Source organism: Urocampus carinirostris, chromosome 7 (genome assembly GCF_059441175.1).
Source record: "Urocampus carinirostris isolate Australia breed hairy pipefish chromosome 7, RoL_Ucar_1.0, whole genome shotgun sequence".
NCBI classification, from domain to species: domain Eukaryota; kingdom Metazoa; phylum Chordata; class Actinopteri; order Syngnathiformes; family Syngnathidae; genus Urocampus; species Urocampus carinirostris.
The window spans coordinates 12,178,264-12,194,479 of NC_142355.1; the positions used below are offsets into that span (position 1 = coordinate 12,178,264).

General features: G+C 38.9%; 1 protein-coding gene across 4 annotated transcripts in view; it reads right to left on the reverse strand.

The window, feature by feature from the left end:
• Nucleotides 1-16,061, reverse strand: part of LOC148362360 (dual specificity tyrosine-phosphorylation-regulated kinase 4-like) — a 34,800-nt gene extending 18,739 nt beyond the window's left edge. For 3 of the 4 annotated variants that reach the window (XR_015850856.1, XM_088339782.1, XM_088339781.1), the window contains exons 1-7: nt 15,910-16,061; nt 13,159-13,338; nt 13,004-13,067; nt 12,769-12,932; nt 7,535-7,671; nt 3,216-3,356; nt 2,991-3,129 (exon numbers count right to left, since the gene is read on the reverse strand). Coding sequence is in view for 3 of the 4 variants with exons in the window: in XM_088339782.1 (XP_088195908.1) it covers nt 2,991-3,129; nt 3,216-3,356; nt 7,535-7,671; nt 12,769-12,932; nt 13,004-13,067; nt 13,159-13,338; nt 15,910-15,927 (843 nt within the window). In the remaining variant the exon portion in view is untranslated. Of the gene's footprint in view, nt 1-2,990; nt 3,130-3,215; nt 3,357-7,534; nt 7,672-12,768; nt 12,933-13,003; nt 13,085-13,158; nt 13,339-15,909 lie in introns of all 4 variants that reach the window. The other variant, XM_088339783.1, reaches the window with a different exon arrangement.
• Between the last annotated feature and the right edge of the window lie 155 nt (nt 16,062-16,216).

The following is a 16,216-nucleotide window of genomic DNA, read 5'->3' on the forward strand; positions in this document are numbered from 1 at the left end:
CAGTGCGTTTCCTTCTCTCACCATTTTCATGCTACCCTAACAGAAATCCGAAAGCATAAGCATGAAATCAGATCTTTATATTATATGTAATTTTTCCCGGAGAAGAGTTCACACATTCTGTGTAATGAGCCATAAAAGCACAAATCTGTGGTTTCCATTTTGGTTTGCATGTTCTCATCTCATTAGCTACACCGCTTATCCTCAGTAGGGTCGCGGGGGTGCTGGAGCCCATCCCAGCAATCATCAGGCAGTGGGCAGGGGACACCCTGAACTGGTTGCCAGCCAATCGCAGGGCATACAGGGACAGACAACTCACTCGCTCATTTACACCTAGGGACAATTTGGACCGGCCAATTCACCTGAAATGCATGTTTTTGGAATGTGGGAGGAAACCGGAGTGCACGGAGGAAACCCACGCAGGCACGGGGAGAACATACAAACTCCGCACAGGAAGTCTTGAGCTGGATTAGAACCCACGCAGGAGGTTCCTAAGACATGAACTGTGCTGCTGCGCCGCCGTGCTGCCTGGTTTGCATGTTGTTGCACGTAATTGAAAATCAACATGTGTAAACCTTATAAACTTTTCACGAAAATAACTTTTTAACAATTTTACATCATTAATTTTTTTTTAACAGTTTTACATCATTACGTTGTTTGTGAAGCACAGCGGCGCAGTGGTTAGCGCGTGTGCGGCACAGTTCTAAGGTCTTGGGAACCTCCTGTGTGGGTTCAAATCCAGCTACCAGACTTCCTGTGCGGAGTTTGTATGTTCTCCCCGTGCTTCCGTGGGTTTCCTCCGGGCACTTCCTCACACATTCCAAAGACATGCATTTCAGGTGGATTGGCCAGTCCAAATTGTCCCTAGGTGTGAATGAGCGAGCGAGTTGTCTGTCCCTGTGTGCCCTGCGTTTGGCTGGCAACCAGTTCAGGGTGTCCCCTGCCCACTGCCCGATGATTGCTGGGATGGGCTCCAGCACCCCTGCGACCCTACTGAGGATAAGTGGTGCAGCTAATGAGATGAGATGAGAAGTTGTTGGTGATAGGAATGAGTGGAGATGTGTTGTGAAAGGATAGTGGGATTGTGGACGCGTTCTTAAGGATGGGCTGGGCACCCGTATGATGCAGCAGGGGTAAACCCGTGAAAGCTGTCGGGCCCTGCTGTTGAACAAAAGAGTGTGTTGTGTCCCCCTGACCCGAGTGACATGGCCGCTTTTTTGTGTCCCTTTTCATCTGGAGGGACGAAAGCATGACCAACTTAGGTGCCAAGGTGTAACTTGTTAGGGTGTTTGGGCATTTGGGTTGGCCATGGTTTTTTTTTGCTATTTTATCCCTTTTATTTTTCTTATTGTATGTGTTTGTCTTGCTGTCGGTCACCCCTCTTGAGGGATATGACTAAGGTAGGTAGGTAGGTAGGTAGGTAGGTAGATAGATAGATAGATAGATAGATAGATAGATAGATAGATAGATAGATAGATAGATAGATAGATAGATAGATAGATAGATAGATAGATAGATAGATAGATAGATAGATAGATAGATAGATAGATAGATAGATAGATAGATAGATAGATAGATAGATAGATAGATAGATAGATAGATAGATAGATAGATAGATAGATAGATAGATAGATAGATAGATAGATAGATAGATAGATAGATAGATAGATAGATAGATAGATAGATAGATAGATAGATAGATAGATAGATAGATAGATAGATAGATAGATAGATAGATAGATAGATAGATAGATAGATAGATAGATAGATAGATAGATAGATAGATAGATAGATAGATAGATAGATAGATAGATAGATAGATAGATAGATAGATAGATAGATAGATAGATAGATAGATAGATAGATAGATAGATAGATAGATAGATAGATAGATAGATAGATAGATAGATAGATAGATAGATAGATAGATAGATAGATAGATAGATAGATAGATAGATAGATAGATAGATAGATAGATAGATAGATAGATAGATAGATAGATAGATAGATAGATAGATAGATAGATAGATAGATAGATAGATAGATAGATAGATAGATAGATAGATAGATAGATAGATAGATAGATAGATAGATAGATAGATAGATAGATAGATAGATAGATAGATAGATAGATAGATAGATAGATAGATAGATAGATAGATAGATAGATAGATAGATAGATAGATAGATAGATAGATAGATAGATAGATAGATAGATAGATAGATAGATAGATAGATAGATAGATAGATAGATAGATAGATAGATAGATAGATAGATAGATAGATAGATAGATAGATAGATAGATAGATAGATAGATAGATAGATAGATAGATAGATAGATAGATAGATAGATAGATAGATAGATAGATAGATAGATAGATAGATAGATAGATAGATAGATAGATAGATAGATAGATAGATAGATAGATAGATAGATAGATAGATAGATAGATAGATAGATAGATAGATAGATAGATAGATAGATAGATAGATAGATAGATAGATAGATAGATAGATAGATAGATAGATAGATAGATAGATAGATAGATAGATAGATAGATAGATAGATAGATAGATAGATAGATAGATAGATAGATAGATAGATAGATAGATAGATAGATAGATAGATAGATAGATAGATAGATAGATAGATAGATAGATAGATAGATAGATAGATAGATAGATAGATAGATAGATAGATAGATAGATAGATAGATAGATAGATAGATAGATAGATAGATAGATAGATAGATAGATAGATAGATAGATAGATAGATAGATAGATAGATAGATAGATAGATAGATAGATAGATAGATAGATAGATAGATAGATAGATAGATAGATAGATAGATAGATAGATAGATAGATAGATAGATAGATAGATAGATAGATAGATAGATAGATAGATAGATAGATAGATAGATAGATAGATAGATAGATAGATAGATAGATAGATAGATAGATAGATAGATAGAACAAATCAATTCTTACCGGTTTCAGGTCACCATGAACAATCTTCATGCCTTTGAGCACCTGAAGACACTTGAGAACATCGGTGGCATATTTTCTAATGTCCCCATCATGGAGTCGTCGCCTTTTGCTCTGCATTAAGGCTTTAAAAAGGTCCTTTCTGAAAATCGATATAAGAATTTGAGACTGAGAGAATCCAAATCAAGACCAACTAAAGAAAGGATCGACATCATGTTCTCAACTTACTCAAAGAGGTCGAATGTAATGCAGAGGTGGCTGCGAAAATAAAAATACTCCTTCATGTGAGCTATATTGGCTTTGTTGCTCTTGTCTAACTTTTGCAAGGTCCTTAAGACTTTTAATTCTGCCTCTGCAAACCCTTGGCCCCTAAAAGCAAAAGCAAATCCGGAATCATTATTTTCTTCATGGGGGTGAAGGGTTAATTGTATAGAAAAACATACAATTTCAGTGCAGCTTTTACACATGTACGGAGTTTTTTTTTGCTTTTGTTCATGGCAGGGTCCACTTGTCGCTTTCCTATGTAACCTGAATGCGTACACACTGTAAGTTGAAACGATTTCTAGTACCATTCCAATTTTTCGTGAAGTTTTTAGAAAATGACAATTAAATTATTGTTTGGAAACGGGGTTTCAAACTCATTTTAACTCAGGGGTCACACGATAAACAGTCTCTCGGGGACCACTAGTAGAGGGAAAGAAAAATAGAAGGAAAAAAGAAAAGAAAGAAAGAGAGGGAGAGAAAAGGAGAGAGAATGGGACAAAAAAGAGAAGGAGAAAAAGAATGACAGAAAGAAGAGAGAGAGAATATGAGAAACAAGAGATAAAAAGAGAAAAAGTGAGAGAGGGGGAAAAAGAGAAAGAGAGAGAGAGAAAGAAATCCAAAGAGATATAGAAAGAAAAAAAGAGAAAGAGAGAAAGAGAGAAAAAAAAGAGTAGGGGACACCAAGAGAGAGAGAGAAAGAGAGAAAAGAGAGTGTCGTGATTACCTAACTGGAGCCACCTGAGGTAATCAGCTGGTGTGCTGGAACGCGATTTCCTGATTGGTGGAAGCTTTCTACATAAGCTGTTAGCGTCCAGAGATGACCACAAACCCTGCAATTGGCCGAAATGGTGCCCCTCCAAGTGGTTTAAGGGATCCACCCACACTCCCCATCATGCATAAGCATGCACTTTGAAACTCTAAATTAATTAAATCTGGTCCATGACAGAACAAGCACTCGGATCCAATAGCGTCAGTTAAAGGATTTATTTGGACAAGGTTCGGTGGAGCAGGCTTGGGACGTCGTCTCTTGGTAGCAGACAGCCTCTTTGGACGATATGGCAACTCCGTGGTGAAAACGCGTGACGAGTAACGTAGCAGGTAAGTCGGTGGCCGGGACGGAAGAGTAGATCGTAAACTTTTAACAGACAAGGGTCAGGCAACGAGAATCAGACTTGGAATACACAAAGGGATCGTGGTACCTTGAATGTTGGAGGCTCACTCAGGGAAACGAGGAGTACACTCGAACGTCCATCTCTGGACGCTAACAGCTTATGTAGAAAGCTTCCACCAATCAGGAAATCGCGTTCCAGCACACCAGCTGATTACCTCAGGTGGCTCCAGTTAGGTAATCACGACAGAGAGAAGATTAAAAAGGAAGAGAGAGAGAAAGAGAAAAAAGAGAGTAGGGGACATCAAGAGAGAGAGAGAGAAAGAGAGAAAAGAGAGAAAATTAAAAAAGGAAGAGAGAGCAAAAAGAAGGTAAAAAGACACATAGAAAGAGACAAAGAGGAACAAAAACAAAGAGGAAAAAGACAGACAGAGAGAGTGAAAGAGAGAGAGAGAGTGAGAGAAAAGGGGGAGGAAGACAGGGTCAGTGAGAGAGAGAGAGAAATACAAGTAAAGTGTTTGAGAAGCGTTTGGCAGCATCAAGTGGACATATTTCAACCTGCAGCTCGTTTTTCTCTTGCGCTTCCCTAAGCGTTATCTCGCGGGCCGGATTCAATCCTTCAGCGGGCCTGATTTGGCCCGAGGGCCGCCTGTTTGACACCCCTGGTTTGGAACAGTAGCAATAACGTGCCCTGTAGCATTTCCAATAACAGCACTTTGTAAACGAGTAAATAACACATATTTCACAACCTCAAATCTCATTGTTTACTGATTATGCAGTAAAATCTGTCGGGGGGTCAGCAACCTGCAGATCTAGAGCTGCATTCGGCTCTTTAGCGCCACTCGAGAGCTTTTTCAAAATTGCTTGGAAACAGAAAACGAAGAGGGAGAGAAATATATATTTTTAAATCTGGTTCCTGCAGAAGAAAAACACAAAACAGACAATCTTAGTGTCAGACGCGGAACCGATGGTAGGCCCAAACGCGTAACGTTTCACGCAAAAATTTATTAGGATATCGAGGAAGTCAGGAGCGAGAAAACAAACGCCAGCGATCCGGTGATCCCTGGACAGGAGGTGCGAGCAGCTCACAGGATCGGAGCGTGATCGGAATGCGGAAGTGATTCGCTGGGACAGAAGATCGGAACGTGGTCAGGGGCAAAAACGGGTCGATAGCCGGAGCGGGGGATCAGAACGTGGTCGGTGGTCAAAAACGGGTCGTTAGCCGGAACGGGAGATCAGAGTGTGTTCGAATGAACAAAACAGTTCGATAGCCCGAGACCAAACGGTAAATCAGGAACGGACGAGTAGGAAACGGATGAAGACAGGACCAATGGGAGCCAGAGTCAAAGTGCTTGCCTTGCGTATGCAGAGGTTTGCTGACGGACTGACAAGGAGTGACTGGAGTACTGGGAATAAATAGGAGGGGAATCAAAAAGGCAACAAGGAGCAGGTAATGCCCAAGCTACACTACAGGTGAGTGCCACGAGTAATCATGACACTTAGGTTTTTTTGAAGGCAGTGAAATGTTTAGAATGAATATTAAATGAGGAATTTTTATTATGAATCCCTTTTATTAGTTTTGATTTAAAAAGGCCTATATTCACAGTTCATACACCTTTTTAATGGCAAAACACAAGCATTTTATCAAGACTCTCAAAGCCAATTTTTCATTTTCTCCGATACCGTTAAAGAAGAAATTCGCTATGGATCATGTATTTTGAGACTCAAATATATATGGGATCTACTTATGCAATTTTTACTCTTCCATGTGCGTTTTATCAAATCATGTGACTTTTAGATTTTGAGTAAATCACAAATATATTTGTAAAACTGAACAATATGCGTCTAAATATTTTCAAGACAAATCTCTATCCGTATAGGTATTGGGTAAAATGACAGTAATGTGTAACTTCCATTTTCAGTTGCAGTAAGTTTTTCGCTTTACAAATTACCACTGGGAAACGCTACTGTCATATTTTAGATAGCCCAAAATAAATGTCCATAATTCATATGTAATCCTTGCACTAATACACATTTCATAGTTCCGTTTCAGTGAAACATGCACCTGTCCTTGTCATGTACCAGAACAGGATCAGGACCCAATCGCGTGACATTCTCACACAAGCCTTTATTTTACGGGAAATGGGGAGTTAGCACGTTAGACAGGAAGCCAGAGACCAACAAGATCAATTCCAATGGCCCGAGTTGATACCGGACGGATGGGGTCGATACCAGACAGGACGGGACAGACAAGATAACGAATCAGGATGTAGAAAATAAACAGGAGAAATTAGACGGGTACAAAAACAGGACAAAATAATAAACGGGAAAAAAACAGACGGAAACAAAATTGCAACCCGAAATTAAACTGGACAAAAATAAACGGGAACAATACCAATGGCCCGAGTTGATACCGGACAGGACGGGACAGACAAGATAACGAATCAGGATATAGAAAATAAACAGGAGAAATTAGACGGGTACAAAAACAGGACAAAATAACAAACAGGAAAAAAACAGACGGAAACAAAATTGCAACCCAAAATTAAACAGGACAAAAATAAACAGGGACAATACCGGACTGGAAATCCCAACAGGAAAACGGGACCGAGTCAGAACCCACGTCTTGTGGGGCAGAAGTTGGTTTGACGGGCTGACAAAGGAAGCAAGAGAGCGCTGGGCTTAATATAAACAGAAAGCCAATCTTTCAACGAGCCGCAGCTGGCGCCACATGGACAGGGCCAATTGGGCACCATGGCAACCGTGACACACATGGGCGCGGCCAATTGAGCGCCATGGCAACCGTGACAGGCTTCTTGGGTGTGACCTGTAGGCTGTTGCTTCATGGGACAATGCCATAGAAACTAATGCCGTTAATCAAGAAGGAAGCCACCAGAGAGCAGTGTTGGTGTCATTTTTAAACAGTTTTGTCGTAAAACATAGCAACAACTTCACACAAAATACAATTACTTTTCCATCCTTGACAGCACAATATTAAAATTCAAGCATTTGAGGATTTCAAGCGGCTCCAGACATTTTTCGTTTTCATTTTTTTGTGGTTCTTTCGACACTTTTGGTTGCTGACCCCTGGACTAAGTGAGCTCGGTGCGTGAACCAGGACCTATATCTCACGTAAAATCTATTTGTTGTGTATATTGGTTTGGTGACATCTTACTCGGTTGTGTTTCGAAAGACCTTGACTGCCACGAGCATTGTTGTCTTGTGGTCCTTACACTTGAGGACTTTTCCAGCAAATCCTGATCCTATCACCCGGAGAATTTCAAAACGGTAAGCCAGGTGGTCACCAATCCTCTGTTGATGAGAAAGCCATTCATTCATTCTTAGTCATTTTTCTTTTAGTGGATATAGTTTTATAGCAAGAGTCCCCAATTTGGGGCCCACAAGTGCACATGTTGTAAAAATAGCTCACCAGCAGTGTTCCCTCTAAACTGCACGCGTGCGCAATCGCGCACTGCCTGCACATTCTCAGCGCACAAGAAATTCTATCCAGCGCAATGTTACCTCTAAACTGCGTGTGTGAGTTTTTAAAGTTTTTTGAGAACAGGCTTCTTCGGCTCGGCTCACTAAAAGCAACCGGCTCTTTCGGGTCCTAAACGGCTCTTCGGGTTGTTTTTGCTTCTTTCATCCCTATGTGACCAAATATCATGTAAAATAATGCACAAATTGACTTAAAGAAAGGGGGAATAGAACAAAAAAATACCAAAATGAAAAAGTAGTGTAAAGCTGAGAAAAAAAAAACAAAAGGAAGAGAAAAAAGAAGGAAAAATTCAGAAAAAAAGCCAGAACAAAGAAAAGAAAGAAACAAAGGAAAAAAGTAAATAGAGAACAAAAAGAAAAAAGTAACAGCTAGGAAAAAATAAACACAATAAATTTTTTTTAAAGGGATTAAAAAAATGGATTAAAACAGGGAAAAAGAAGAAAAAGTGTGTGTTGCATTCAAATAACTTCCAATTATACCAAGTCAATCTTGTTGCCACCATTGTACTTCCACTACAAAAATGTGATGAAATAGAGTTCTGTATAGTGCAACTGACTAAATAAGCCCCCAAAAATGTTAGTAGTATGCGACAAAAGATACCAGGAAAAAAAAGAAATGAAAATCTTGTGAAAGAATTGTTGTAAAAACAAATGACGTTTGTAGGCCGTACAACCTTTGCAATAATACATGAGTCAATTCATTCAAAAGTGAATTTGTTTTTTTGCATTGCCGGAAACTCAGCAAAATCTAACATGATGTCAAGTTTTGGACATGTTTTATAATGAATTATCTTGCCACACTTGGGATTGCTGTTGCTCACTGTTGTTTCAAGCGTTGCTCACCAACTTTGTGTGAACACTCAGAAATTTTAAAATGTAGGCAAATTAAACGTTTCAGAGGTGTCCTTAAAAAGTTGAAAATGTAATATTTTCTTTATTAAGTATGTGTTGACAAAGTCCAACTGAGTTCAAAGAGCCCTTATGATTTTGCTGCTTTTATCTTACTTTTAATAACGCTGTTCAGTGCACACAACATATTAGTGTCAGGACCAGAAGGGAAACAGGACCCAATTGCGTTAAGTTTTATTAAAGGAAAGAGGAAGGGCTGCGCCCACGATCCGGTGTTCGCTGGCCGCGGGAAGCAATTCGCTCTCGTACTCGGATTGTAATCCGAACACGGAAGTGGATCTTCCGTAGCAAGCGATGGTGGTGTCAGGGACGGAATAAAGGGTCGGTAACCGGGACTGGGAGAGCGAGGCGTGGTCGGGGACAAAAAGAGGTCGTAAGCCGGGACGGGTGAGCAGACGTGGTCAGGATCAAAATGGGTCGTAGCCGGAGACAGGAGCAAAAAAACGGGACAGGTGGGAGTCAGGGTCGAAAAAGGCTTGCCTAGTATACACTGAGGTTCACAGACGGACTGACAACAGGGGACTGACAGGACTGGGTTCAAATAGTGACAGGGAGCCAATCATAACCCGCGGCTGTTGGCGCCAAATGAGCGGGCACAGGTGAATCACATCAGTAATCATGACAATTAAAGAGGGGAGGGAGGATTGGAGAGTGACTTTATGCTCGTCATTGCGGTTTTTGTTAGCGTAGCATGAAAGTGGTAAAAGTAAGAAAAGGCCTGTTTCAAAAAAAAATAAATCGAAAAAGAGATTATTTTTGCGCTTCTAAGAATTGCACATATTTGCACGCAAAAAATTAGCTTGACAGAGGTTGCAATGGTGACTTAAGCCAGAAGATAGAGTCAGCGAGTAGAAAAGGTCCAAAGTCCATAAGAACCCTTAAATGTTTTAGATAAGTAATAACTACACATATTTTTACAGTAAGCGTATTGCTTGTATATGTAGTTAACCTTTTTGAAAAAAGACCTATTTGTGGTTGACTAAGCATACCTGAGCTTCCAAAATAAAATTTAAACAACTTGGGATAACTCCTTACATGCTAACAAACATACTAAAATTAAAAAAAAAAACATAGTTAAAGCTTGTTGACATTTTCTATTTCAAAAATTAATATCAAACTGGTATCCACATTAATTTGACAAACTTGGGGAGAGAAAATTGTGGCAGGATCCTCAGAGCAGCCACACAGTGTCTAAGTGGTCAGCCTGTCCGCAGCACAGTTCTGAGGTCATGGATTTAAATCCAGCTACCACCCTTACTGTGTGGAGTTTGCATGTTGTCCCTGTGCCTGCGTGGGTTTCCTCCGGGTACTCTGGTTTCCTCCCACATTCCAAAAACATGCATGCTAGGTTGTTTGGCCGGTCCATATTGTCCCTGGGTGTGAATGAGCGTGCAAATTGTCTGTCCCTGTGTGCCCTGCAACTGGCTGGCAACCAGTTCAGGGTGTCCCCTCCCCATTGCCCGAGAATAGCTGGGATAGGCTCCAGCACCCCCGGGACCCTACTGGGGTTAAGCGGCGCAGAAAATGGATGATAGGAGCACACTGTCTAAACGTTTTTTTTTAAAGCGGCACACCAACCCAGACTGCCAATCCAGATCAGGGATCATCAATGTTTTGAAACTGAGGGCTACTCTGTTACTGATTAGTGCAAAGGGCTACCAGTTTGATATGCATTTTCAAAACCAAGTTACCAGGTTGAATTTATTAGCAGTTCAAATAGTTTCAGTCAACCACTGAACATCACGCCAGTTAGAAATCACTGGTGAGCTATTTTCAGGTGTTTTTAGGGGCTACTGGGCTACCAGTTGGATATGCATTTCCAAAACAATGTATTGTATCGTTACTATGTTGTTACTGTGTTATTACCAGGTTGAAAATATTAGCAGTTCAAATAGTTTCAGTCAACCACTAAGCATCACGCCAGTTAGAAATCACTGGTGAGCTATTGTCAGGTGTTTTTAGGGGCTACCGGGCTACCAGTTTGATATGCATTTCCAAAACAACGTATTGTATCGTTACTATGTTATTACTGTGTTATTACCAGGTTGAAATTGTTAGCAGTTCAAATAGTTTCAGACAACCACTGAACCTCATGCCAGTTAGAAATCACTGGTGAGCTATTTTCAGGTGTTTTTAGGGGCTACTGGGCTACCAGTTTGATATGCATTTCCAAAAAAATGTATTGTATGGTTACTATGTTGTTACTGTGTTATTACCAGGTTGAAATTTTTAGCAGTTCAAATAGTTTCAGTCAACCACTGAACATCATTCCAGTTAGAAATCACTGGTGAGCTATTTTCTGGTGTTTTAGGGGGCTACTGGGTGCCCGCAAGCACCACGCTGGAGACCCCCTGATCAAGAGAAATATAAACAATGTTTCAATGTTAACTTGTAGTCACCAATAACAGAACATTAGTACTCTACATTCAGATTCATTTACCCCCGTTTTCTTTCTACACAGCCTAGCTGACTTCCAAGCAAAGAACTGATCAGATAGATGCAGACAAGAGACCCTGAAAGAAAATGATCTAGCCTTTACAAAAAATGTTTAAACAAACACTTTAAATCGAATTTTCTTCCTAAATATTTCATTAAACATTTATTTGCAATTCACCATTCTTTGATGGAGTTTTCCATTGTTAAATAGCCACTAAAAAGCAGCCGATATTGGTATCCAGTACCATTTCTAGTACTGATACCTTAAAAAAAAATGGTATTGGCACCAAAACTTTGTATTGATACTTGCCCATCCTTCAAAAAAAAAAAAAAAATGATCTTTTGCATTTTTAGATATTGGGATGAAAAAAAAAATCTGTTCTGTGTAACACTTTTTCACATTTTTCTCTTAATGTCATGATTACCCAAGTGGAGCCACCTGGGGTAATCATGTGGCGCGCTGGAATGTGCTTCCTGATTGGTTAATGCTCCCTTTTTAAAAGCGTTACGCGGAGAACTCTTTGTCGGAGGATTACTTCTGTACCCCGTAAGACTCTCCCAATTACATGTGCCTTCTTGTTTACCTGATTCTGCCTGCCTGCCTCCGATCCGACCTGCCTCCGATCCGACCTGCCTCCGATTCGACCTGCTTTCGTCCCACGCTACGATCTTCTCTTCAGTCCTGGTAAACTCGACCTGCCTTCGTCCCACGCTACGATTGATCACGTCTCCCGCTAACCCTTACGCTTCCCCAAATAAAGAACTGTACGAACGCTCTGGGGTCTCCTGCTCTGTTCTGGTCTTCCCTGACACTTAAATAGAAATACTTTTTTTTTTTAACTAATAATGGGGCAATAATTACAAAAGTTCACTACAGCCCCTTTTTTTCCTCCAAAAATGTGCAATTAGAACCATACACAGAGTAGGATATCAAGATCATACTAATATTTCATTTCTGCAGTCCAAATTATTAAAATTAGATGATTTAGTAAATTCTTTCACTGCATAACTGCTATTTAAGGTTAACAAAAACATAGTGTCAGAAAACATCCTTAAATTATTCATTCAGAAAGAGGGAAATTATAACTTAAGGGGCTGTAGTGAATTCATAATCCCAAAGGTGAGAACCACCAGGAAAAGTATGTGTGTGCCTGTGTGTGAAGTCAAGCTTTGGAACGGATTGCAAGACGAGATCAAACGGTGTCCAAAAATTCACTTGTTCAGGTTTATATACAAAGGAACATTACTGGCAGAATACAGAGATGATGGGGTATGAGTGGTGCGGGAGATTGGGAATAGTGTGTCGAGTTAACTTTGTGTTATTGTTGCTATACTTATATCAAAACTGTTATTATTAATAGCAATACAATTGTTGTGATGTCATTGGTATATTTGGTGGGGAAAATGAAGGGGTAGGGAATATAAGCACTTTGCTTCTTACTACCTTTTCGAACATATTATGTAACGTTATTTTGTTGTTTAATTATTGTTTTTGTTCTGTTTTTATTTTGATGTACGAATAAAGTTTTCATTCATTCAAATTTTAATAGGGAATTTCGTACTCACCGGTTTATAGAATCCTTGGTCATCATCAAATGCCTTGGCCTCCTCAGCAATGGTTTGTGTCCGAATTTTGCTATCTTTTTTCCCTATGTACCAGACTTTTCTGTATTCTTTAATTTCAATTTGCTCATACGGTGTCAAGAATCGTCTGCTATCTCGAAGAACACCTGTCCGCAGATCAAAATATTTCAGGTATTTGTCATGGCAATACAAAGAATTCGGCTACCCTGAAGCTTACTTTCGTGTGTTATACTCGGTAAATTAAAAGTGAAGATTTTGTTCTTGATGGTTGTTCGGTATGCCTGAATAGAACAAGAAACTGAAAACATTTACAATGTAACTTGACAAACTTAAAATATTCAAATAAATGTACAACACTTTGATGGAACACACCTGGATGGTTTTGTTGGTGTCTTGTTGGTGCGAGTGCTTTTGGGGGTAGCTTATCTTTTGACATATTAACCCAAATTCGGTTATCTGAATAGAAGGATTCGATGGTGGAGACATCTGAGTATTTTCAGCACATGTTATTGACATCAGATAGTCCTTGTTGCTCCTCGAGGTTGGACTTATCTAGAAGTTTAAAAGGTAAAAAGATTTGTTCACAACCTGCATTGTATCATCATGCATTGAAGCAATTAGTGGTCATCCGCATATTGAAATATCACTTCACAAATCCCTTAAACACCTGTATTGTCAGGGGAACGCTTCCTGTAGTGTCGCTTGGGCAAGTGCACTGTAATATTCCCAGTGTTGATTTGACACTCGTAGTGAAGGATTTTATACATTTTACTATAAAGGATTCTATACAAGTTACATTTATTTAATGCAATGAAGATTTTTCACAGAGAAGGCTTAAGTTCAATGACAGGTCACGCCCTTCCGAATGCGAATGTTTGTTGAGTTCTGTTGATAACAGGACTCTGACGGAGAAGGCCAGACGCAGAAGGCCAGACACTGATTTGATAATCGCTCGGGGTCCAGACATCGAGGAGACGAGGTGGATTCCACGTGGGGAGTCTCTGGCCCGCACATGGGAGGAGCCGGCACGCCAGCTTGTGAAAAGACGTGGGCAGAAGAACTTCAGGAGATCGATCGAGAGGGACAATCGAAAGAAAAGGCTCGACGAAGACTAATTCGGCTAATTCCATGGAATTCACTTAGTTAAATACTTTAAGAAAATAAAACTGCCGCTGTGTTAAAATGTTGGTTATTCTTGTCCATCTTTTCCCAGAAAGAAACGAGCATGCATTGTTAGGAGAATGAAGTTTGTGTTTGGTTAATGGAGTCAAATAACTAATTCGAACAATTTGTTAAACGATACATTTTTAAGATATTTAATTATTACAGTATATAAGGACTATATTTCCACCGAAGTATTGTTAAAAGTTTGCTCTTTCAGTGTTAAAATAACACTATTACTAAATACCTTAAAATAAACAGTGTTTACGTCACTAAGTAAAATCACCTGTGTTAATTTAAAGGAGTATATTTTCACTGAGGTAGTGTTTAAATGTTACTTTTTAAGTGTTAAATTAACACTATAACTGTGTAGCACAAAATCAACAGTGTTTGCATCACAAAGATGCATGCACTGTAAAAGCACCAGTGTTAATTCATCACTCATAGCGAGGGACTACATGTTTCACCAAAATAGAATTAAAATTTTACTTTAAGTGTTCCGCGTACTTAGTACTGTACCTTAAAATATACTGTGTCTTGAAGATGCATGTACTGTAAAATTACCAATTCAAATTAAGATATTATTTGCTTAACACTGTTACAAAGGAAGATAATCTGCCAAAATTAAATCTCGTTTATAAATCACTTATTTCAATATGTATTAGTTTATATTCCTAGATTAGGCAGCCCCTAAATGAATTTTGCTTTAACCTGCCTCATTTATGGAAGAGCAGAAAGTTGCATCTATCAGTGCATAATAATATATATATTTTGTGTTCTGTTTGTTTCTCAGCTGTACATTAATGTACATTTACAACACAGGATATATGTACATAGTCTTTCCCTTTTTCATCCATCCATCATCTGCACCGCTTATCCTCAATAGGGCCGCGGGGGTGCTGGAGCCCATCCCAGCCACTTTTCCTTTTTGTATACACATATTTGATCTTATTTTTATTGTATCCCAGTTCTTATACTTCTTTCGTCAACATTGTACGGACAGACTGCGGAGATCATTTCTCCCTCAGGCCATGAAGCCCTTTAACTCCAACCGGGGGAGTAAAAGCCCACGTTAAACCCTAACCTCGCATTTAGATATTTTGCTGTATTTTTATTACAGTGTTTATTTTTGGAAACATTATTAAAATGTTTTATTCTACATGTTTTATTGGGTATTTTTGTTTTATTTTATTTTTCTAACATGGGGATACTGCTGGAAATGTGAATTTCCCTATGGGGATGATTAAATTATCTATCTTATTTTTCTTATCTATCTTATTTATCTATATTCCTCTATCTATATATCTATCTCCCTCTATATCCATCTACATCCCTCTATATCTATCTATATTCCTCTATATCTATCTATATCCCTCTATCTATCTCTCTCTCTCTCTCTCTCTCTCTCTCTCTCTCTCTCTCTCTCTCTCTATATATATATATATATATATATATATATATATATATATATATATCGTGTATATATATATATATATATCGTGTATATATATATATATATATATATATATATATATATATATATATATATATATATCTACACGAGCATTGCAATTGAAATGTCATTTGAGTAAAGACAATCTTAAATACTAATCCTAAATAGTTTTATTTCAAACAGTTCTGTTACATATCCCAGTCTATTTTTCAGTAGGATGAATTAAGAGGAGTGAACATTCTACTTTGCAATCGAGGTAACGTTGTGTAAATAGAAATGACACCTGAAATGTTTAAATTGGGCCATTAAGGGTTTTGGGTTATTTATGGATATTTATTATGAGTGTTTTGTTTTTTTCTGTTATTATTTGTAGAATGCATGCTCCAAACAAAGTTTTGTCGGTCTTTTTGACAATGAGAATAAATATTCCGAATCCTAACCTCACAATGCCCCCCGTAGCCACGTTTTTTCATGTGTTTGGAAAAAAATAACGAAAAAAAAAAACTTACCCTGCTGGGCTGCAGCATTGCTCTGTAAATACATCGTCGATTTGGGATCGTCTTCCTGTTTGAAGTCTTTTCAAGTCCCAAGCACTTTTGCTTGAGGACTTGACTAATGTCAAAATGGTTGAAAAATATTTATGCAGTCATTGGGCGTTGTAATACGATTGTATGCAAAAACTTCACGTCACGGGATGGTTCTTTGAGTTAAAGGATCGTTAAAAACGTCACAGTCCGTCCAAAGACTTTTTGCGGGGACACAAATTAATTCATTGGTGCGCGTCAGCAAGAAATCAGCGTCACAATATGAATTTAT